The following is a 24,032-nucleotide window of genomic DNA, read 5'->3' on the forward strand; positions in this document are numbered from 1 at the left end:
TCTAGGTGAGAGGAATAAAGAGACTCAAATCCAAGTAGAATCACCACATACCTCTCCTCCATTAATGAAATCCAGAACAAAGTAAAGCTTTTCTGTTGTTTGGAATGAGTAATGTAATCCCACTAAAAATGGATGTTTCACATTTTTCAGAAGCACGTTACGTTCAGCCATAATATGTTTTTGCTGTAGAGAAGTAAAGGATCAGTAAGTAAATAGGAACAATTTTGTAATTAAGGGAAAGAGAAAGGGGTGAGGGAGATAGCATATTTTTCTTCACCTCTTTCCTGTTAAGAACAATCTTTTTCTGCAGCACTTTGACAGCGTAATATTTCCCATCCAGTTTTCTTTTGGCAAGAAGAACCTGTGAAGTTCAAAACAAATGAAGAAACGTGGTTGCTGTATTTCACATTCTATTAATAATTTCTTAATTTCAGCATAACTGAAAAGCATTAAAGCTACGTGTTCTCAATAGCATCTTTGCTTTTCATGTAGTCAATCACCACAGAGTGAACAGAGTTTAGAGTAGCTAGCACCAATACAGTGATACAGTTTAGCATAATCTGTCTATATAGTGATATCATGAAAGACTGAATTACAGCATTTATTTTCCAGGAGCTGCTGGCTCTCTAGAGATGAATTTCAGCTGTTTTTGTAAGTTTTAAAGTTAATTCTGTGGAAAAACAACACTTTGAAAAATAACTTGTTAAAGATTTCAAGAGGGTTTCTCTGATGCATCTCTTCGGAGAATATCCATATTAAAGTCACTTTTCAAAGTGCTGCTCCATAGCATTAGGCGCTCGACAAAGCAGCCCATATCAACAAAGGGAAGCACAGGATTTGTACTCCAGCTGCTGCACAAGCACAGGGGTGCCTCCCTTCCTCCCTGGGGAAAAGAGAGGATCCCTACTGCTCTTAACAAGAGAGGAAAACACTAATTTGTTACTCCCAACAAGTGACCAAGGCAGACTACCACCACAACAGGAATAAATAACAGCACTACTATGAAGTGGCAGCAACAGGAATCCAATACAAGAATTTATATACCATCCTAGGATGATACAGCTTCCAAAGCCTCCGGCAAGGTCTCCAGCCAACAGTCGCTATGCACAAGACGCCAGCTGGAACCCTTGCACCAGGTAAGACACAGGAATTAGAAAGCTCACCTTGCCAAAGCTTCCTTTCCCAATAACTTTCAGGAAATCAAAGTCTGTTGGTTTAGCGCTGAAAGATATTTAGAAAGGATACAGGTTATTTGGGTATCAATTACAAGCTTCACATCTGTACAGACGTCTAGTCTAACACTTGAATTGTAACACAAAAAGAGCAGTCTGTCAGCAGCCTTCTTTATTTTTCATTCCAGCCAATACCTGGACTTCCACAAAGCTGCCCTTTGTTTTGCAATTCTATCTTCCTCCAGAAAAAGTGGTAGGGTTGCATCATTTGAGTTTTATTTTTTAATTTTGAAGGTTAAGATATAGAGGAGGAGTAAGACTATTCTTTTGTCCTCCATAGCCTCTAGTGTCTTGTAATTTTTAAGTCTTCGTTTCCCCATGACTTTTCCTGGAGCTTACCTCCTATTTCCCAAGAGCCAAATGGATTCTAAAGCTTACATGAGGGAAGGAAGGACCATGTTTGACATCTATTCTATCTTTCCTCAGCTCATCCTTCCCTCCATCCATTGCTCCCACATTTTAAATTAAAGCAAGAGGAGGGAGGCTGTTACACCTTCCTCTTCTGAGCATGTATTTGTATAAATTCAGTCTGTTTTTCCACTTCCCACATCACCACTGCTTTCAGTTATTTCCAATAATCCCCTCATTTTTTCCTAAGTACAATTCAGAAGTATTTTTGTCAGCAAAGTAATTATCCATCTCTTCAGCTTCTGAAACAACAGTGATGTCCCAATACACCTCTTCATTTATTGTTCCTCAAGGGAAGTACTCTTAAAATTTCATTTCTCACTGCAGTCTATTAAGCATTTCCCCTGTTAGCCCAGGACAAATCTGAGGAGAAAAAAAAATGAAAAAAAGACAAAAAGCTTTGTGCTTCGATGACAAAAGCACAAATTCACAGAGACCTGAGAACAGAAACTCTGCAGAAGACACCAGAGAAGCAATTTGTGACTGCAGTGACTAGGTTTGTATTATCAACAAGGTAAGTTGCTCCTTTGTCATGTACTAAAAGGAACTTGTTTTCAGAAACTGGTCACATTCTTAACAGTTCTGGGACCACTCCCAAAGGAAGAGAGTTTTGGTGTTGCTTTTTTTGCTATATCATCCTTAAGTAAAAGGACAGCAGTGTAGTCCCAGGGCACACCGGGCACAAACCTACGGATAACAGCAGACTAACAAAACCTGAAGGTAAAAAGGAAAAAAAAATAAAGGGTTTGTTTATTTAGCACAGGATTAAATGTCTTGCTTCCTTCCAAGCAGTGAAAATAAAAAATAAAGCCGTATGTCCAAAGAACTCTTCATACTATTAACAGTTATATTCAGTCTAATTTTTCAGTTTGTAGTTAATTGAAACCTACTGAGGATTTCCAGATGGTCCCAAGTTGATATTCTGTGAGGTAGAATTTAACTGTTGGGAGAAACAAAGAGGTTTGTTTATTTTTAAATTTTTCTCTTATACTTCAACCAGTAGTAATTTCAAAATACTTTACTGATTTGCTCCATCTATACCCACTTGTTGGAATAGGTTTTTACAGATATCTAACATCTAAATTGGGAACACTGAGTTGAAATATCTGGCCATCACCACGTTGTCACAAAGTATTTCTACACACATCATATTGCAGGATAAAGATAATAAAGTAGTCATGTGCAGATAGAAAGGACAAGATTAGGAATGAAAATTTAAGACTGTGTCAACAAATGATGTGTTCCTCCTGGAGAACCTAATCCCTTCTGTATTCGCTCTAGGAATACATTTTCTACCTTTTGTTCTAAATTCTCCAAGACCTTACCAATAAAATTATTTTTAAACCCCACTGTTTATGCAAGAGTCTAACTAAAGACGTAGTGCTTTAAAAAAAGTGTGCACATTCCCCCTACCAAGAAAAAACATTCCCAACCTTTCCCATCCTGACATTAAAGGTTAACTAACTAATTCCAGGAATGGTATGAGTCTTACCAGTACACACCCAGATGGAATTTGTAAGTTACACAGACAAGAGGAAACCACCTTCGTTTAAGTAACTTTCTCCATTTTGTTTTTAAATAAAGAAGCAGTAGCAGTACCCTCAGTGTTATTTTGGATTTTATCAGAGAAAGACAAATTTCAAAGACAAGTTATCTGGAGATAGGCAAACAGGCATCACAAAATCAGCACTCCCACAGAAGCAGAGAACGCCCTGACCAGCAGCACTAGACATGACTACTACACTAGTAAGAACCAACCACACCATGGCACTAAACTATTTTTAAAGAGCTACTATGTACATTTTAAGACTGGAAGGGAAGCTTGTTATCGTTCCTTGTTGTACAGCTACATCACTTACAGGAGCTGTGAGAGCATTAACTTTCTATCAGAGTATGGCCCAGGCCACTACACATTAGCTCTCCTCCTATTTTGGAATTTGTTGTGATATGATACATCATGTATTTTCTGTGGAAGCTTTCCACATTACTTAAAGTATCTTTCAAAAGAGGAGAAGAAAACTTGTCTTTTAAATTATAATATTCTGCAACATTCTGCTGTATGCTCGCTGTGCTGTCAAGTACTTTAGGAAAAAAAAAGCAAACACTGGCATCTTTGAAGTGAGACTTTCAGAAAACACACTGCATTGTGTGCGATTCAGAAAGGCAACTCTTGCATTCTTTAAGAGGGACTGAATAAAAAGAGAAGTACTAAGGTCACATCTACATGCCACAAAGTAAACCAGAGAAAACAAGGTCAATCACGGCACTTCTGCCTTCCTAGAAAGACACTTTTTTTCAACCAGCGCTGTTTCTGGAGATTGTAAATCAACTTTCAGAGAATCCATCTAAATTGTACTTCTGTAGTGGCTCTTCTGACAAAAGAGGCTCGAGACCTCACACAGTGTTCGGTGTGAACTGAAATTAAATCCATCTTTGCTCCTGAGTGACTTCTAGAAAGACTAATTTTTTTTTTCCTCCATGAGAATTATATTTCTCCCTCTCTTTAAAAACCAAAAACAAACATAAAACAAACAAAAAATCTCACAATTAAAAATTCAGTCTCCGCTGCTCCTTGCCAGACGTCCTTAGCAAGAATCTTTGAAGAGACTGAAAAGAACTGTGACAACTAAACTGTGACTAAATCGGAGTCTTTCACCCATAGCAAGTGGGAAAGAAGCAAGACAAAGCTAGCAATCATTCTAAATCTTCGCTGCAGTTCATATCTGACAGGAAAATATCTTACAGCCCACAGCAGAACAGTTTCATTTAAAAGAGCGGAGAGGAGATTTACTGCAAAACCAATTGGTAATTTTCAGTAAGCAATATACTTAAGATTGCTGTCGAGTAGCTAAAGTTTAGAAGACTGTTCTATGTCTGTTTTATTACCTTCTGATTACTCCTTTCATCTTCGTCTTCTGATGGATCCGACTGGTGTTTGGGGTTATCCATCTGAAGAAACGCTCTGACATCTGGGCTAGAAGCACAATTAGATGCATTAGGACACCAATAACCTGCAAGATTTCAGTCAGAATCGTAGAAAAACAGTAATGGCTTCAACAGCAGTGGACCAAGAAGTTACTCATCACAAAGTTTTACACTTCTGGTAATTAAGGACTGTATACAATAAATGTTTTTATAGCAACATAATTCAACTGCTGAGTATGTTACATAGAGTAAGTTTTTCTACTCACAAAAATTTGACATGTGAAAGTACACGTATGTGAAGACTTCACGAGACAATGCTCTGTAGAACTACATTAAAAATATTAGAAGAAAAAGCCGTATGTAAAGCATAAGTTCTAACTAGCCAGCAACCACAAAAAAAACTTATGTTCTTTCCAAAAAAATGAACAGTTAAAAGATCAATTTTAGTTTTCTAAAATTAATGAAGTAACATAACAGAATGAAATATCCAGTCTGTATCCCAAAGAGAGATGCATGTCCCAAGAGGTACATGGTAGTAGTAATGTTCCTGTCCCCATCTGCTTTTAAGTGGAAGATGGCGGTTTTGTAGTCTCAGTGTAAGCTAGCTAGGCACTAACAACAGTGCAATAAATCTTTCAATTTAATTGCAGGACCAAAATGCTATCCTTCCAAAACTGGCAAGAGAGACTGAAAGCTTCCCGTAGTACATAACGAGATGCAAAAGTGGGGCAAAATTAATTCCTAATTGGGTGTTGCTTCTGGCTCGCATACCACTTGAAGAGATTACATGAATCTTTCAAGTTCCTTCAGTTCACTATCATGATAACTCCAATACCAAAATCACGAACAAATCATCCGAACAGCCAAGGATCAGGTTAGGAACACTAAAGCTCTACTGGAATTAAATCTGGCCAGGGACAAAAGCAACACGAAAGACTTCTATAGGTATGCCATTGATAAAAGGAAGAGCAGGGAAATTGTGGGCTCTTTCTGGAAGGGAATGGAAGACCTGTTTACCTGGGATATGGAGAAGGCTGAGGTACTCAATGACTTTTCTGCCTCAGTCTTCACCTGCAAGAGCTCCAGTCACATAGTCCAAGTCCCAGAAGACAAAGACAGGGACTGGGAGAGTGAAGAACCACCCACTGTAGGAGAAAATCACCTTTGAGACCAACTAAGGAACGTGAAGGTGCACAAGTCCATAGGACCTGATGAGAAGCATCTGTGGGTCCTGAAGGAAGTGGTGGATGTAGTCACTAAGCCACTGTCCATCATATTTGAGAAGTCATGGCAGTCTAATGAAGTTCCCACTGACCAGAAGAGGGGAAACATAACCCCCATGTTTAAAAAGGGAAAAAAGAAAGACCCAGGGAACTACAGGCCAGTCACTCTCACCTCTGTGCCCAGCAAGACCAAGGAGCAGATATTTCTGGAATATATGCTGAGTCACATGGAAAACAAGGAAGTGACTTGTGACATCCAACATGCCTTTACTAAGAGCAGATCATGCCTGACAAATTTGGTGGCCTTCTACAACAGGATTACAGCATTGGTGGACAGGGGAAGAGCAACTGACATCATCTCCATGGACTTGTGCAAAGCATTTGACATTGTTCCACATCATATCCTTGTCTCTGAACTGGAGATACATGGATGTGAAAGATGGACCACTCAGCAGGTAAGAAATCAGTTGGACTGTTGCGCTCAAGGAGTTGCGGTCAAAGGCTCAAAACGTCCAGGTGGCGATCAGTAACAAGTGGTGTTCCTCGGGGGCTGGTATTGGGACTGGCACTGTTTAATGTCTTCATTGGTGACATGGACAGCTGGACTGAGCGCACCCTCAGCAAGTTTACCGATGACACCAAGCTGTGGTGTGGTTGACATGCTGGGGGGAAGGGCTGCCATCCAGAGGGACCTGGGCAGGCTTGAGAGGTGGGCCTGTGTGAACCTCATGAAGTTCGACAAGGCCAAGTGCAAGGTCCTGAATCTGGGCCAGGGCAATCCCAAGTACGAATACAGGCTGAGTGGAGAATGGATTGAGAGAAGCTCTGAGGAGGACCCGGGGGTGCTGGTTGACAAGAAGCTCAATGTGAGCCAGCAATGTGTGCCTGCAGCCCAGAAAGCCAACCGTATCCTGGGCAGCATCAAAAGAAGCATGACCAGCAGGCTGAGGGAAGCGTTTCTCCCCCTCTACTCTGCTCTTGTGACCCCACTACATCCAGGCCTGGGGCCCCCAACACAAGAAGGACACAGACCTATTAGAGTGAGTCCAGAGGGCCATGACGATGATCAGAGAGCTGGAGCACTTCTCCTATAAAGACAGGAGAGTCCCTATAGCAGCCTTCCAGTACCTAAAGGGGGCCTACAAGCAAGCAGGAGAAGCACTCTTTATTAGGGAGCATAGTGAAAGGACAATGAGTAACGTTTTTAAGCTAAAAGAGGGTAGCTAAAACAGGTTGCCCAGAGAAGTTATGGATGCCCCATCTCTGGAAGTGTTCAAGGCCAAGTTGGATGGGGCTTTGGGCAGCCTGGTGAAGTGGAACATGTCCCTGCCCTTGGCAGGGGGGTTGGAATTAGGTGATCTTTAAAGTACCTTCTAACCCAAACCATTTTATGATTCACTAAAAGGCAGCTAGCTTATTCAGGAAGAAGCATTACCCAAGTTTCAGAGAAAGTTTTTTGAGAAGCTCCCAGGACAGCCTCAGATAGGAAACTCTGCATGAGTCATTCACTATGAAAAACAACAAAAAAATGGAGCTGCCCTTTCATCGCTAGCATATACAAATAGGATAGCTTTTATATCAGAAGCAGATATACTTTGCTCTTTTCCATCATTTCACCCTCCACACTTCCATAAAGCAAGGATCAGAAGCGAGAGCTTAGCTGTTTTTGACATTTCTCCAGCTACTGTATTTCATATTAGTGTTACTGAACCTAACTCGTCTCATAAATTACTTGAGGCTCATGGTCTCCATCGCTTACATTCTGTACTCGTAAACCCTGTATGAAATCTATTTCAGTTACCATTAGCCTTTCAGGTTAAAGTACAGAAACAAGATTGTTCATGCAATTTCACACTACCGTTTCAGCTTAATTTTTCCCATCTTACATGAACTCCACATTCTGATCTATTTCAGGGTATGTTTTGTATCCTCACTCCCCAGAACAGAAAAATCACTGTTGTTTGAAAATTGTAGTAATATTGACTCATCACACAATAACTGAAGTCTCAGAACCTCTGTATATTATAAAATGAAGAACAAAAAGTTAACATTTTTCACTAGACACAGAGTATCAAAACCTGACCTTAATTATCTTTCTGCAGTAATTATGTTGGACAACTGGCTGATTAAGTAGAGCATGTTGTAATACATCTCAAATAGTTACTATAGTAACTTTGTCCATGAGTGAATTCAGAGCAGAAAAAAATAGTTCAGTGAAAGACCGCTGTACAGTCGCAGAGTATTCAACAATTCTGCAGTATGTAGCAGCCAGAGGCATCCCTGATCATTGTTACACAATTCTCATCTGTAATTTTAGAAGTTGTGGAAGCATTGCAAAAAAGTAATGAATAAAATAAAGTCTAATGAACCAATTCCTTAGCCAAGACTGCAGCAGCATCATTAGCTCATGATGTATTAATTCAAAGTATTTTAAAATACACTGAAACTGTTCCTAAAGTAACTTCACATATCCAATTTAAAAGAGTTAAGAAAATAGTTTAGAAAGGTATGTTCAATATACATTGTATATTTACTACCAGAAAGTTGTTTTTGTCTGGACTTATACACTGGACTAGGTAAATTTAGTTTATGGATCATCTCTGAAAATCCATGAAGGGGTCCCAAGCTCTGCCTAAATATGGTTCCTTCTAGTTCGTAAACACATGAACCCCCACAAAAATTGCGGATACACAATTCTGTATACACACAGAAAAATGAACAAGCTCAAAAAGTTAAAATCTTTGGAACGAAATGGTAAAATTAATAAATATTAAGACCCTGTCAATAGCAAAGACATACTTTATCTAAATAATGGTGCCCAGCTACTCCCCCTTCTCTGCACACCTTTTTAAAAAATGCAAAACACTGCTTTCTTTCTTATGCAAAAAAGATAGTCAAAAAGCTATAAAGTACAGGAAGATTTTAAAAGAACCAGACTACTCTAATGCAAGGTTTAACTTTTCCCAATGTGTATTGCAATCCCTTGAAATCCAGAGGTTTCATATTCATTTTTATATCCACCAGATTTTGACACCAGAAAATCTCGTCACTCTAATTCTCTTCTAGGGAACTAACACAGATACCTGCTTCTCACTTAAAGATCTGATAACTCATTTCCCCATAGAGGTTGCAGGGTATTGTTATCCTCAAGTTCTTCAAGTGTTATGCAAACATACTCATTTTCATTAAGGAGCTACTTTGGTCTATTTAAAAATAACTATGGTACATCTTTAATGCATTCACTATTATACACTGGGATTCAAACATTTTCTTTGGACATTATCTTTTCAGTGAAGACCTACGTTCGAGGGGGAAAGCTGCTGAGTGATTCAGGTGATTCACAGTGTTCACAAGGAACAAATTCGCAGATCCTATCATTCATCTAGGGGGAGGAAAGATCAGATCTCTATCCCTTACGACTTTTTTTTTTTGTGTGCGTGCTGTATCTGCATTCTAGCCATGAGAGCAAGTTCTCCTACAAATACAGTTAACTGAGTAAACGCAGCTTGAAGTTGGTCCACCTAATTCCAAATTCACTCTAAGACAACGGTTCACCCAGCCTGGTATTCCACCTGACAGGGACTGCAGGAAAGTTGTCCACCAGGCCTTTCAGAGTGTCTCTGATCACTCTAATGCACTTCAGGTTTTTGTTGGGTTTATTATTGAGCAGAAATATTTGGGTTTGATACAATATTCAAAAACATGACTAATCCAAGAACAAAATTCACTGAAGGATAAAAAAACAAAAACATAAAGCTACATATCAGAAAATCATGTAAGCATTTCTATCTTGGACACACTGAACCTGACATTTGTGCTTTTCAATTGAGATGTTCAGGTGCCTTCCCGTCCAGAAAGAAGAAAGCATCACAAACAAACCTTAAGTTTTTAGTGAAAGTTTACCCAAGCCAGACTTAAAGTATGAACTCCCAATACTGGTTTTAATGCTCGAAGATTTAGTGGAAGGTGAGCTTTCTTAAACTTCTCTGAAAATGCACACACCCCCAAGTCTTCCTTGTACATTACTAACTTTCTATAAGTTATTTTACTTAATATCAAATTTACTGGCACATTGAAGCAAAACAGTTTAAGAAAGCATGTATACGGGCTTACTGTAAAAGACTCTATCGCCACATATTCTTTGAGCAGTTTCTAGCAGGCTGTACCAAAACAATAAGGTTGTCATGTTTTGGTATTTCTTTACTGCTCATATTTATTGGCACATAGGAAAAGACAACAGATTATGTAGCTATTAATATGATTTGCTGCAACGTGTGATGCATATAAAAAAGAAAAGGATGGCTTTCCATTTAGAGAACAAATCTAAAATGTTTTGAGATGAAATACTTGGTATTTGGAGAAACTGAAGACCAAATGAGAAGGGGTTGTGCTAAATTAAAAAAAAAAAGTATCCTTTCCTAATTGAATAAAACAGATTAGCTTTCAACACATTATTTTACAGTGCTTTCTATTTTTTCCCAGAGAAGAACAATACTATGACCACAAAATTCACAGCATTTCCTTTAGTGGAAAACTATTTCACCATAAAGACTGTGTTTCAAAGTTTTTTCCACTTGTCACAAGGAATACATATACAAAGACTTTTTTTTTCCTTCTTTTTAAAAAAGGAAAGGAAGTACATACGTCAACTTAGTAGACATTAAATAGTTGGAAAATAAAATCTGACTGCATATTTCAAATATCTGACTGCATATTTCAAACTGCAGCAATATTCTCAGGTATTTTTTTCCTGTGGGAAAGGGACAGTTTCACAGGTTGTACTGATAGGCTAATTAAACAAAGCATATGCAATAAGGAAACTCAGTAATGCCAGACAGAGCTTTGCTGTTTTACAAGATCAAGCAATGTAGAAAGCTGCATGGCTTTAGTTTAAATTTATTAGGTTTAGATTTATACTGAAAGAAATGTGGTTTACCCTCAAGATCAGTTTGCAAACACACCCCCAGATTTAACTGGAGCTGTTTATGATGTACGACCATCTATCTCATCACTGTCCCGCTGATAGAGGCCATCACACCTGCAGTTCTTCTGCGAGAAGAGCCTACACAGAGCCATAGTTGTGTGCTCTAAGCTGGTCAGTTTGGTTATCCCAAGCCACCTAAGGAAGCTGATTAAGCTACTTGGTTAACATGCTTAAAAACAAGTTCTGGCGAATTGCTCTAACAAAAGGATGCAGGCAGTCACTCCTAGAATAGCAACACAGCAGCAAGCGGTAGAGTTCTCAAATAGTATAAACAAGCATCCACCCTAGAGCAAGAGAGTTTACACTGGAACCTGCACCCCTTAAACTAAAATCAGTTCATTGCAAAACTTTATTTTTAGATTGGCTTTGAGAAAACAAAAACATTTTTTATTATTCTTCAGCCTCGAGATTTTTCTTCAAGAAGAGAGCCACCATATTAAAGATTATCTATTACACTTAAAAGCACTGAACAGGTAAAATAAATGTTGTAGTAAGAAGCATTTAATTTGCAATTTTGTATTTGACATCTCATGTCCTTTAAATAGTCCTTATAAAACAGAAATGAAACTACTTACTGGTTGCATAGCTCTGGCTGTCTAACTAAGTTTTGAATGAATTCATTCAGTCCTGCTCTTCTCTGTTTAATAAAATCTGAAAAAAAGATTTATTAGGAATGATCAGTGAGATCATGAAAAAGACTTGTTTTCCAGTTTAATTTTTTCCTTTTAAGGACTTAAGTGGATAGCAGTTAAAAAGAACAAATGAAAATCACAAGCTTAAAAATGTTCAGGTGAGCTGATAGAACAAATTTCAGTTTATCTGTAACACTACCCTAAAATGTAGTAAGACAGGTGGGTTAAACATGAACTGAAGTGCTCCAAGAGCAACGTGCAACCACAGTGGGCTAACCTGTGCAGCCTCCATTGCATGGATGAGCCCTTCAGGTCCTAATTTCACTCAGAAAAAAAGCCAGAGGCAAAACTTGACCTCAGTTGCACAAGTTTTTACACAAACAGTCCCACCGAGCAGCATATTTCCATAATAAAGGTATGGCAGTGGAAAAGTTGCACAATCATCCAGCCAGCAGGCACTCAGACGTTACCATGATAGATATTTAAGTAAAAATACATCTCTCTCCATACTGGACATCACTTCTAACTTTAAAATAAACAAAAAATACATAAGTTATCAGAATCTTCAACCTCAGACAAAGCTTAAAACATGCAACTCTTTAAGCAATACAGAAAGATACATGAGGGACTTGAAATAGGGAAATAACGAGAAAGCGTCGAACAGAAAAATCTCGTCTTTCACTGCTCATGTCAACCACAAATACTTATTCCACAAACATTAATTTGTGTACTAACTTTTAAGGTATTCCAATGACTGCCATAAACAGGTTCCTGATAACTTACAATTTTCAAGTCCCCCCCCCAAATATTAAGAAAAATGTTCACGTTGTTTCAGGAATATAATCCCTAAATCCTTGCTAGGTTATTAAATAATGCCCAGAATAGGAGGTAAATTTGCATAAAGATTTTACCTAAGTCACCAACATCTACACCAGCTATTTCAGCATGGCAGATGCAGAATGCAATCTACCACTCTAAGCCTACAAACCTATCCATGTTGTTGAAGAAAAAACATCCGCACCACATCAGCTGAAATGTATGCTGTAATTTCCTACTTCTGTATTTTGACTGGTTCCTATGATTTCCTTCTGTCCTGTTTTTAAAGTTAAAATGGAATTAATTTTGGAATAACCCAAGTGACAATAAAAACAGTGTTTAAATGGTAATGTACATTATAACAGTATTTTAAGTAGATTTTGGGAAAGGGATATTTCATTTTCACTCTGCTATGCTTATGACTACAATACACTACTACAATACTGCATACCCAAGTTGCACATTAAAGAATGGACTGACAAAATTAAAATACTTTTCCAAAATCTGTAAAATGTGACTTATTTCAGAAGCCATCAGAAACCTTATATCAAAGCTTTAGTAAATCAGTTTTAAGATAAAGAATTATTTACGTGTGTATCGCCCTGCCCTGCAGCAAGAAAAATCTTAAGAACTATTTATTTTCTCATGCTTCAAGAATTTCAGGATAGCTCTCAGAAATTGAAAACAAGACTGAGAACTACGTTTTACAAACATGGTTTTATTAAAGTTCTAAATAAAAATATTCCCTCCATTCCCATTTAAAATCACATTTTCTAAATTTCAGTCCAAGAAATCTCACTGTATAGAAGGCCAGGCTGCGTGACATTAGTAGGTCTTCAGCCAGTTCTGAAAGTCCGAAATTTGGATAAAAGAAACCAAAATAAAGCAAGAAGTCCCTGTAGACACAATACATGTAGAACTTTTGGACATCCTTGACATTTTTATCAGAAGCAGCCATCGGAGGGAGGCAACATGAAAAGGAAGCTTCAAGTCAGGTTCCAGATAATTAACTGTAACTGCTAAAAATTAAGATGTTTGAAAGAACTCTTAAAAAATCCAAACACACACCAAGAAGGTCAACACTTTTAAATCTACTTGTACTTGAAGCACATCCCAAGAAGGTCAACAACTTTGAATCCACTCGTACTTCAGCAAAGAAGAAAAGGAAACCTTTAAATAGGTGCATGAGGAGGTGAAACTACCAACTCAGACGGATCACATCAACAAGCCAGGGGAGGGAGGGAATTTCCCAATGACCCTCAGCAAAATCCTTAAGTAAAAAGGGTCTGAACGATGAGTATACACACTCAGAGCAAAGACCTAGACTGCTCATTAGCCTTTGTATTTATTCATCCATGGTGCCACTTATGTTGATTAGATGCACTTTTAGGAATGATTTTCCATTAACGTTTTGATGCAGGCAGGGCAAGCTTAATTGGGACCTATCACTCCTAACTGGATCACACCATCATCTCATCAGACAGGCTTCCATAAGTGCAACAACAACAGGAAAAGGTTCGTTTTCGTCTAAACTGTCCAAGGAAGCACATTTAGATACAAAAGCTCTAAAGCCTTCAAGGACAACTCTCTTAGTTATTTATTTTTTAGGGGGAAAAGAGTCACACAAAGTAGATTAAAGTTTAATAGGCATCTGTTTAGAAGAGTCTGTGATTTGGCTTTTGCTTTTATATAAGGGAGATTACAAGAGACAATTCAGAATCTCTCACAATCCAGAACATGGGACAGTTTGGAAGAGCTGGAGCACTCAGTACAAGAGGTATCGGGCCACCAAGCAATAGTTTGTTCAAGATCAGAAGGCAGAATACCTTCCTACGCTAGCTCCTGTTCTTTACTGAGGTATGACTAACCTTTGGTTTAGTCACTGGTTTGAGGATTGCTGTAATACTCATCTAAGATAGCTTCTTGTAGGCTGCAACAAATCAAGTCTAAAACGAAGACGTTGACAAAACAAGTAACAAGATAACTTACCGGGATCAAAATTATCTCCAAATATTCTTTTAGCTGGAATCTTCAGGTTCATAGTTGGAAATTGCTTCTTTAGCTGAAAATAAAACATGTACAATTGAACTGTGCTTAGACATCAAGTATCTAGAAATAATTGCATTTCATTTGATTTCTGAGGAATGGTTTGAACACCTGATTATTAGTAATTCTGCTCTTCTTTTGCATCTTCTTTACCCATATGCTTGGGAAAAAAAAACAACCTGCACTCAGCTTGTTTATGCCAGTCATACCCTTTTAAATCCAGAGGGCAGCTCACTTTAGAAAGCTACAGACTGTCTTCTTGCAGTGTTATCAAAATGGCTTTCCGCTTGTCCCAGATTTAAAAAAAAAGTAGGCTAGAATTTCCATGTTGGTTTTATTCTCCTTGTTTCTTCCTCCATCAATTTTCTTCCTCTCTTGGGTGTTCCCTGTCCCTCCTTTCTTTTTCCTTTTTTTTTCTTGCTTCTGTATGCTACGTATGTATGCATGTATGCTTTTTTATGTATAAAAGCCACAGGTGGTCTACCCCAAGTCAAAACTGCAAACAAATGGACAACCTATGCTTTATGATACTGCATTTGATAATTGAATTACACTCTGTATTGATAAACTGATCAGATCATATACAACATCACTGAATTTCACCAAAAAAAAATCTGATGTGAGCTGAGCCAAGCCAAGCCAAGCCTTGATTATATTCACTTCATCTTCAGGTACTCCCAGGAAGAGCAAATCTTATTCTCCCATCCTCTTTTAAGAAAGTAGATTTCTAGTACAGTAGTTGACAGCTGTTCTTTCCTTGCAAACATCTGTATCTCTTCCAGTTAGCAATACAAGTTATTTTTGATGTTCTACACTGTAAAACCAGAATGTAAAAATAGAAACCAGATGCTTCCCCATGACCTCCACTTCTACATGCATTAGGAAGACCAGCACTGAACGAACTTCAGCAGAGCAATGACAATCTGAACAGAGAAGAAGGAAGGGAGAGTAGCAACAGGAACAGGATCATTGAAATGTCTTACCAAAGGGAACGGGATCACCAAAACGGGATCACCAAAACACACTCTAGAGGCACTGAAAAGGAGATGCTTTGTTTGCACATCACTTTCAAGTCTACCCCAAGATACCGGCAAAGCATGGCATGCTGTACCCAGGATGACTTCAGCTCAGACCTTAAGACAGCACCAAGCTGACTGCCTGCATTTGTATACCACTGCCAAACGTAAATCCATGTACAGTGAGGAAGGGAGAAGAAAGACTGACTACTTCTGATAAGGGCAATGGAAGGGAAACCGAAGCACCGTTAAGCAGTTGGTATCATCTTTCCTTACAGAGATCACAGAGAATTATTTCTTCATTTATTAAAGCAAAAATTGCAGGCCCCAAACACGAAGAACTAGAGATCAGTACTAACACAGGACAGGTAACAGACTGCACAGCTGTGGAAGTATTTGCTGTACCTACCCACTACATAAACAGGGCAAAATCCTCTCCTAGCAATGAGTCAAAGAAATCCTCATTCAGTTGCTGAAGAGGCCTCTTTCATTTGGACCACCACCACCGAATTTGGCTATGAAAATACAGGTAGCAATTGCTCTGACTGACTTCATGACTGACTTTGTATTAAGACAAAAGGTTGCTTTCAGTCCTTCATTGCTTTCAGTCCTTCCAAGTAAGACGCCTATTTGAAGAGAAATTAATCTAGCTAGATAGTTCAAGTTTCGCTGTGATTTTTACCATCACAAACGCACACTTAATGTGTTTTGACAACCTGTAAATTGGAATTACTACACAATGATCTCCTCACTCACAATGATCCCAAACAACAACAAAAAGCAGTGACCAAAGAGCCAATTTTCAGTTTAAAATTCAAACAAACGAAAGTTTAAAGAAAATTACAGTGTGGGTTTTTTTTAAACAGGCCTCTACGGTTATTGAATGTTGACTCTAACTCCTCGATGAGGGAATTAACTCGAGCCGTAACACTGCAAACAAGTGTTACCCTGTGCTATCCTGGCACAATGCCATAAGCCTGCCTTTTGCTTACCGTATTGTAGAGCTTATCAAACTCCGCATACCGTCTGAGGACGAACCATTCATTTCTGCCAACCGAGACCAACACTTTGTAAACCTGCAGTAACACAAGGATAAAGTTAACGCCAATAGCAAAGTTTAGAAAAAACTCCCAAGTTTAATCCTTAGGTGAAAATCAGGCCAGCTTGTTAAGTTTATAGTGTATACACAGGTGAACAATTATGTTTTTCTGACAACAAAGGCATAAACAGCAATGCAAAGGATTAAAAGAACAATCAAAAGCGTCTTGCCTTTTACAGAGATAGTTTTTGATCAGCTGGTGCTTGAATAAATTAAAGAAAAAGCAAAGCTGATTTCATTGAGTTTGATAAATTCGTTCATATCCAACAGGATTTGCTAGGGAATGTGTTAACACCTTGATAATTCGTAATGAATGCCACCATTAAGGAAGGAAAACATTTAAAAGCTGCAGATTACCTTCACCAAAACCTAGGGAGCAAGCACATACGAAAAACAGGTATATGGAGAACAACACCTTGCAACATCTTGAATGTATATTATAGTCAGGATCCTGACAGAAGGCTGAGGGCTTAGAATGATCTGGGCTGGATTTAGAGTTGTCTATGATGCTATAAATTGTTCAGGGGGAAAAACGTGCTGTGGCTGACACACAGTGCAGGTTACACAATGCAGTTTTGGGATCAAGGGAGGAGTAGCTGGACCCTGCTGCACAGTTGTGGACATTCAAACCCGTGGTAGCAGAGGACTCCAGTAACCAGGCAGACTGTGGATCCGGGGCTTTGTAAACCTGGTTGATGGATGAGCATCCGAGCTGACTTCTCCTACCTCTCATCAACACCTTTCCTCTTATGCAACCTGTTGAACTCCCTTCCCTATCTTCTTGTGCTTCCAGAAAGGGTCTGTCTCTTTCTTCAGAGGAGAAGATGGAGACGGCAAGTAAACAAGTACAGAAGGCTGCTAATTCCTGATTTAGAAAGCTGGGAATGCCCCAGCAACAGCAGCTCACCCCTCTCCTTTCAGCTCCCTTAGTCGAAGCGGCAGACACCACCATCAGTTCCTTAGCCTGAGATCTGTATTCATGCAGATTAGCTTCTCAAATAAGCTGCCCGCAGTCTTACCTGGGGAACACAGGAAGCTGGATGGAAGCATCCACTTGGGTGATGATGAGACTCTGCTTGGATAACTAGCTCTCTTATACTGTTAAACATGCTTTAGCATAAAGCCTAGCTATGCACCTTTCTAGAGCCTCCCTACCCTGTTAACAGCGAAAGTTTCAGCACAAGTTTCAGCTGCAAAACAAGACTGAGATACTGTGCTTATTGCTTATACAGCAATCAAGTCCCGCAAATAATGCTCCAACAAAATCACCACTCCCTGTGACTGCACGGCAGATCAATGCAAACCAGCTTGAGCAACAAGCCATGGACATAATTTTAAATTAGCAGGGCAAAATGCACAGATGAGCATAACTTCAGATGCAAGATGATATCCCCCCAGCTGGCAACTTCGAAATTAAAGCTGTTTTGTTCTTGCAGCAGCTAGCTGTAAGAACAATGACTCAGACAGTATGGGAGAGCATAAAGACAGAAGAACCATAAGAGGTGAACCCAGCTCACACCATTACCTAAACTCCTGCATGCCCAGCAAAAGAAAAACCCCAAGTTCAACAGATATAAAAGCACTGAACATCATGAACACATACGGCATCAGACATACTAAGATTTCTTAGTATGCCTGTATGTGATAGTAGGAGACAAGAGGACAGGTCAGAAGACAAGATTAAGCCTCAGACATTAAACAGCACAGGGATAAAAGCAAGAAATCCAAAACACAGCTGTTTGGTCAATACAGGCAAAAGAAAGCAGGCCACTATAAAGCAGGACCGAACAGCAATTAATATAGCCTAGTATAGTCCAAAACAAGCAAATATTTTTTGTCCTCCCCCTTTTTTATTTAAAAAAAAAAAAAAGACAGTGGATGTTGAATCTTTAGAAAAAGGCAGGACAGTGAGCTGGACTGGATATACAAAGAAGCTGGCTACCAGGAATTAAGTGGAAGCAAAAAAGCTTCCTGGTCAGAAAAATCTAAAAAATTCAAACATGAAATTATTATTAGTCAAAATACATATATATATTGGTAATAAATATATTAAATGCAGGTAGAATTTAATAAGAATGAATGAAATGTTCAATAAAAGGTTATGAAGATGCTCAGGAGGAACTAAGAGCTCATTTCAAAAAGACAAAACTCAAAAGCTTGACTTATCAGAATAACAAGTACACAGACACGTGTTGTTTTTAAAAACGCTTCAGCATGGCAAGTGTGAGAAAAAAAGAAGAGCTAGTAGACACTAAGTTGCATATATTTATGTTGTTTCTGTGCCAACATCAAGTGAACCACAGTAAGGTTTGAGCTAGAATTCATAACTTCTGTTGAGACCAGTGAGATTTTAGAATAGTTTCACAGTATATATCACTGATGTGTCTATTGTAAGTGATATTAAGGTAAAGCTTATACAAAGCGGTCACCTGAAGTCTTCATCTTTTTAACGTTTTCTTTCGCCCTCAGGCTTTTATCGCTGTTTATAGAGATTGAACTAACACTGCCATCAGAAACAGACAGCTCTGACCTACCACAAATTTGTTAAGAACAAAGTGTTCACCCCACCCTTCTCTCTCACTGCTGTCCAAAAGCAGCACTGACAGGCTCCACTCATTATAGCGCAGCTACAAAAGAGGAGACAAAGCAAAAGCACTCAGACATTTTGGAATTCACAGTTCCTACCACAAAGTTCAGCATGACCCTCACTACTGTCATCAAATCCTAAAATACATGTGATAACAGTCAAAAGCTTGGTTGTGAAAAACGGCTCTTGTCAAGCTGCTTGATGCAGAAAGCAGAGAATGCTAAGACAAGGCATACCTCCCTCCACACAGCCTGGATGGATTCCTCTTTTCCCCCCCTCCTCTCTACATTCTGAAGTTTCCTACCATTGCTGGTAGAGCTTTCTGAACGGCATGCCCGGAGAAATTGCCTTTAAGTAGCTAAGGTTGTCACACCCCTTAAAATGACCTGGACATCTAAACACTAGTAATGTGCCACAAATGTACCACACGGACACATTTTAACAGCAGGACTGCCAGCACTGAGGCAATAAAACAAGCCTGTTTTGCTGAAGTTTAGACTTTTATCAAGTTTTTCTTGCTCATTTGAGTTTCCCACACACGCAGCAAAGTTCTCTTTTGCTTGTTCCTTTTACACTAGCGCACTCCTGCCTCAAATTACATCTTGATAAACTTGAATCAAATATCACTCTTCTCGGAAAGGAGGGGGAAGAGGATAGACACAGATAAATAACTAAGTAAATCTTTGTTTTGTTGTATTCTTCAGGCAGCAATTCAGCCTAAGTGTGTTTACATTCCACTTCTGAAGAGTGACTAATTCAGAGAGAGACAGACAGAGAGAGCAGGCTTAGAGGAAGTTTCACAAGAGCAATGAAGCAGTTTGAGCTTTTTAAAGGAAGTACTATTAAGCTGTCTTTATACACTAACATAAAGAAGTGCAAAACTAAAATCCACCCTGCACTCCTTTATTTTTCAGTCTGCAATGCAGAGTTTCCCCACCGAACGGTATGACCACTTCCAGAAAGAAAGTCAAACTGGGAGACCAAAAAAGGAAGAAAGGGAGGGGAATGACAGGGGTGGAAATGGGAACAGGATAGGAAAAAACTCATAGGCATTTGAATCGGGAAAACAGGAAGGAAGATTGAAAAAAGGTCTTTCATAAATGTGATATTTTGTGTGTTTATTTTTCTTTTACAAAAAATAAAAGCATAATAGGATACCTATACGTAGGAAAAAAGGCCATTTCAAAACACATTTTATTCCTTTAGAAAAATGTTTTTTTTTTTTCTTAAAAATAATCATGTAGGATGCCAAAGGTGCCATGTAGGATTTGATTTGGTACCAAAGTGTTAAACCCGCATTTGAACACTTCCCTATTTTCTATGTGAAAACGCTGCTATTTGGGGGTGGGGAGTGGAGTATCAGAAATTTGCAAAGCCAAATTCTTTTTGCAGAAAGCAGAGTTAAACACTGTAAAACATTCACAACCTCTCACACTGGACTATGGTCAGTGCTCAGAAGAGCAAGTGAACGGATTTCTGTAAGCCTGTTGAAAATAACAATAAACTCACTACCTAAGCCAAGAAAGTAGCACCTCTAAGTGTTAATAACCTATGCGTTTGCCTACAGTGCTTACACTTGTCTATACTTACAGTAAATCTTTTCTTCTTCTCTCTGTGTTCATCAGAGCTGGGAATGCTAACGCTTGGGCAGCTTTCTTTAAGATCCATCGTATGTGTTCTTTTGACAAGCTTGTTACAGGACCGCGCTTCGGGTGCTGCGATCAGAAGGTAACTTCAGCGGTGCTGATCCGAGATACGCCGCTCTTCTAGAGAAAATTTGAATTCCATCATGTAATCCTGAGGTGAAGAGAAAAAGGAAAACTGAGGGCAGGAGCGCTTAACTGTGCTAAAACCCTAGTGACACAGACTTTTCCTCACAGGAAAGACACTTTACTATGTATATATACAGACAAATGTTACAATTTAGTAAACTTTCCTGCCTGTGGTCCTTTGGCAGTTCACTGAAATCACCCACGTTCTCTGAGGACACAAGTACACCCCAGAAGCATCGCGCTGTGTAGACATTCTGGAAACAGACTGAGTCCATACAGACAGTACTTCGAAAGAATAAAGATAGACCATGGATAAATACTTCAAAAAAAAAAAGATCACGTATCAGCTGAGAAAAGCCAGTAACGTACGTTTGGAAGGGTTTACTTCAAAACAAATATTTCCAACTGCACAAGTCTGAACCAGAGGGTATTTCAGATTTGCCAGAACATGCCGAGTGTGTTTAATTATCACATCAGAGATCAAAGACGACATAAGAAAGTTTTCTTTCACATGAATTTCAGAGAGGGACACAGGCACCTTGTGTCTGTCTGTGTGTCCACCCCCCTACCTGGCATACTTTGTGTTTAGCACAACAGAAAGGTTGTCCACTCCTGTCACAAGTTAGCTTCCTTGCAGAACTTGAGGAGGGCAAAAGCCCAGAGGATAAAGCCATCAGTTAGGCGGAGTACTTCACCTTAATGAGGTGCCCTCTCATTCACTGAGGAGGAGTATTCTCCACACCTTTACTCAGCACAAACCCAGCGTTCGCCAGACTGTGCTGCAAGTAACAGGAACTTCAGCACTGCCTAAAAACACCGGGCATTCACACTGAACGCCTTCAGCTCCCTGTTCAGGCCTGCACAGCCAGCTGCAGAGTTTCAGTGAAAGTACAACATCGTGAGTCTGACCAAGTTACAAACATGAGAAATTCGGTTGTTGTTGTTTTGGTTTTGTAGAAAGAGGGGACCTCTGTTCTCTCCAAAACACCCAGAGGAAAAAGGAGGGCCCCGTTCAACATTTAACTCCCTGTTTTCTTAAACCAGGGAAGTATTACACTGGACCGCATATTTCATATCATGGATTTCCAAAAAGCACAAACTAATCTGATGTAATTCTGCTATTAGAGAGACACCCATATTTATGTTGGCAAGCAGGCTAAAGCCCCTGGAATCCAGGGAAAAGATGTTCTTGATACCCAGCTAATCTCAGTCACTCACCTATTTTTCTTCTTCCCAAAAGCCAGATCATCTCCCTGATGCAAACCTCCATGTTATTATTCCTCCTGTGGTCATTAAAAAATACTTAATTTTTAAAAATCTACGTGGTGACTTTGAACAAGGAGCATTTGAAACTACTGTAATCACAGCTGAGTAACAGAACAGCCAGACTGCAACAGATCCAGAGAATGGCTTTGCTACATTTGCACTCCTCTGAATTGGACTGTTCCCTATTTCACTGATTAGGCAATCACAGGGGTGAGCATCTTTTTCCTTCCCCTTTTAATTTGACTACATCACACTTAATCCAAGCCAGTTACACAGACCCAGAGTTTCAAATTGGTTCCTCTATTCCTTTGGCAAGCCACTGTTTAAAAAAAGCCTTATTACAACAAGGCCCTTTTTACACTGGCATTTCCTTAAGGCTGTTCTTCACCCATTCCCACACACTAAAATTAAGATCTAAAAAGTTAACTGTGCCCTTCTCCCCCTTAAGAGGCCCACAAAAATAGTCCATGTGCACTGCTTTCAGTGTTTCACTCAGCTTACACTTTGCTGAGATACAGCGTCAGGAACTGAAAACAAGCCCCATCTTCCTGCTCATCACGTTAAAAAAATAAAATAAATCAGTAAAGCTTTAAAAAGAATGAGATGTTTCCTGACTAATATCACTCACCATCCTTCTCCTCTTTTCAATTGCCATTCATTACAGAGGTTGCTAACATGCTTGCAGTCATTCTCACACTTCTCTCCTCCCTTTCACTTTTGATCCTCGGTGCCACAGCCTTAAATACTATTAGAGCAGTATGGATTAAAGGCTGTAGTGCAAAATGTATCAATTGGAAGAACGAGTTTTATTCCAGATCTGAAGCTGAAAGTTCTAGGGAAAACAAAAGGAGGAAGTGTCACCCAGATTAATTCAGGAAAAGTTTATTCATCTTACTGGAGGGGAAAAAAAAAAAAGGAATCAATCACCCGAAACACTGAAACTGCGATGCTCGTGTTTCTTTCCTTAAGCCACCTGGAAGCTCAGTGGCTGCAATTATTTTCCTTCCCTGAGGCATCTCCTCTGAGCTGTGCCCGGGTCACCAACACGACGCCGAGCTGGCACGCTGGGAAGAAATGCATCACCGGCACCAGCAGTTTGGCCACAGCGCTCCAGAGGCTCACAGCCTTCTTTCAATTTCTATTCACCACGAGCACATTAGCTCTCACGGGCTTCTACCTGCACTACAGACCTGCCGGTACGACCAGGGATGGATTTGACTCAATCTTTGCCATGCAGCAGTTTTGGAACATAGCTGCAGTGTCGGCAGCAGGTAAAGGCACTGCTGCTGTGGTAACTACACCAAGCAGTGATGAGAAGCAAAGGGATGAGACACATTTTTATATGTAGCTTCGAATGTGTAAACTGTGGTGTCTTGTGGGTTGCCAGATACGAGTGAATTTAATAGACGCTGTCAGTTGTGAAGTCTCTGCCTCTGGTTATAGCTTTTCTTGTAACTAAGAGCAAGTAAACCCTGGCCTCCGCTTGGTAACAAGCAGAGAGGAAGAGGAGCTTTTAGAGAACAGATTCTAAAATAAACATCCCTTAAATCTTACTTGGGCACTAGTGAAAGAGCATGTAAATAACATGAGACATTACCACTGAGACCAGTGGCGTTAGAAGCAGTTGTGACTAGCTAAAAACCTTCAAGTCACTGCAGTATGAGAGATCTGGGACAGGGGAAGGCACGGTCGAATACATTAGGGAAGAACAGAAGTCACACACGCATCCCCCGGCAAAGTTAAGCCTATCAAACAGCTCCACTGTCCAGTCCCTCCCCGGCGGCTGTCAAAAAGCAGGCAGTATTTTCCCTGCTTCCTGCAGGAAGCCACAACGTCGAATTTCGGGCTGAGTCCTGCCTCTGGTGAAGCGAGAGCAGAGCAGTACAGACCTGACACTATGAGAACAGACACAGACCTACTGTGCTCACAAAGGAAGAACCTACTGAATGCCTCACTATAAAGTATTTTGTGTCATCTCCTCATGGCTACATGTAACAGGCAAACGCTATCTGGGGTATCTGGCAAC

General features: G+C 39.6%; 1 protein-coding gene across 3 annotated transcripts in view; it reads right to left on the minus strand.

The window, feature by feature from the left end:
• SGK3 (serum/glucocorticoid regulated kinase family member 3) overlaps positions 1-24,032 on the minus strand; it is a 58,207-nt gene that overhangs the window by 8,210 nt on the left and 25,965 nt on the right. For all 3 annotated transcript variants that reach the window (XM_083824167.1, XM_083824168.1, XM_083824166.1), the window contains exons 2-10: positions 20,559-20,765; positions 16,275-16,358; positions 14,210-14,282; positions 11,348-11,423; positions 4,527-4,614; positions 2,531-2,580; positions 1,164-1,221; positions 278-361; positions 52-183 (exon numbers count right to left, since the gene is read on the minus strand). In XM_083824167.1, coding sequence (XP_083680293.1) covers positions 52-183; positions 278-361; positions 1,164-1,221; positions 2,531-2,580; positions 4,527-4,614; positions 11,348-11,423; positions 14,210-14,282; positions 16,275-16,358; positions 20,559-20,636 — 723 coding nt within the window. In that variant the 5' untranslated portion in view covers positions 20,637-20,765. The remainder of the gene's footprint in view (positions 1-51; positions 184-277; positions 362-1,163; positions 1,222-2,530; positions 2,581-4,526; positions 4,615-11,347; positions 11,424-14,209; positions 14,283-16,274; positions 16,359-20,558; positions 20,766-24,032) is intronic.

The sequence above is a fragment of the Anser anser genome (assembly GCF_964211835.1).
Source record: "Anser anser genome assembly, chromosome: 2".
NCBI lineage: Eukaryota > Metazoa > Chordata > Aves > Anseriformes > Anatidae > Anser > Anser anser.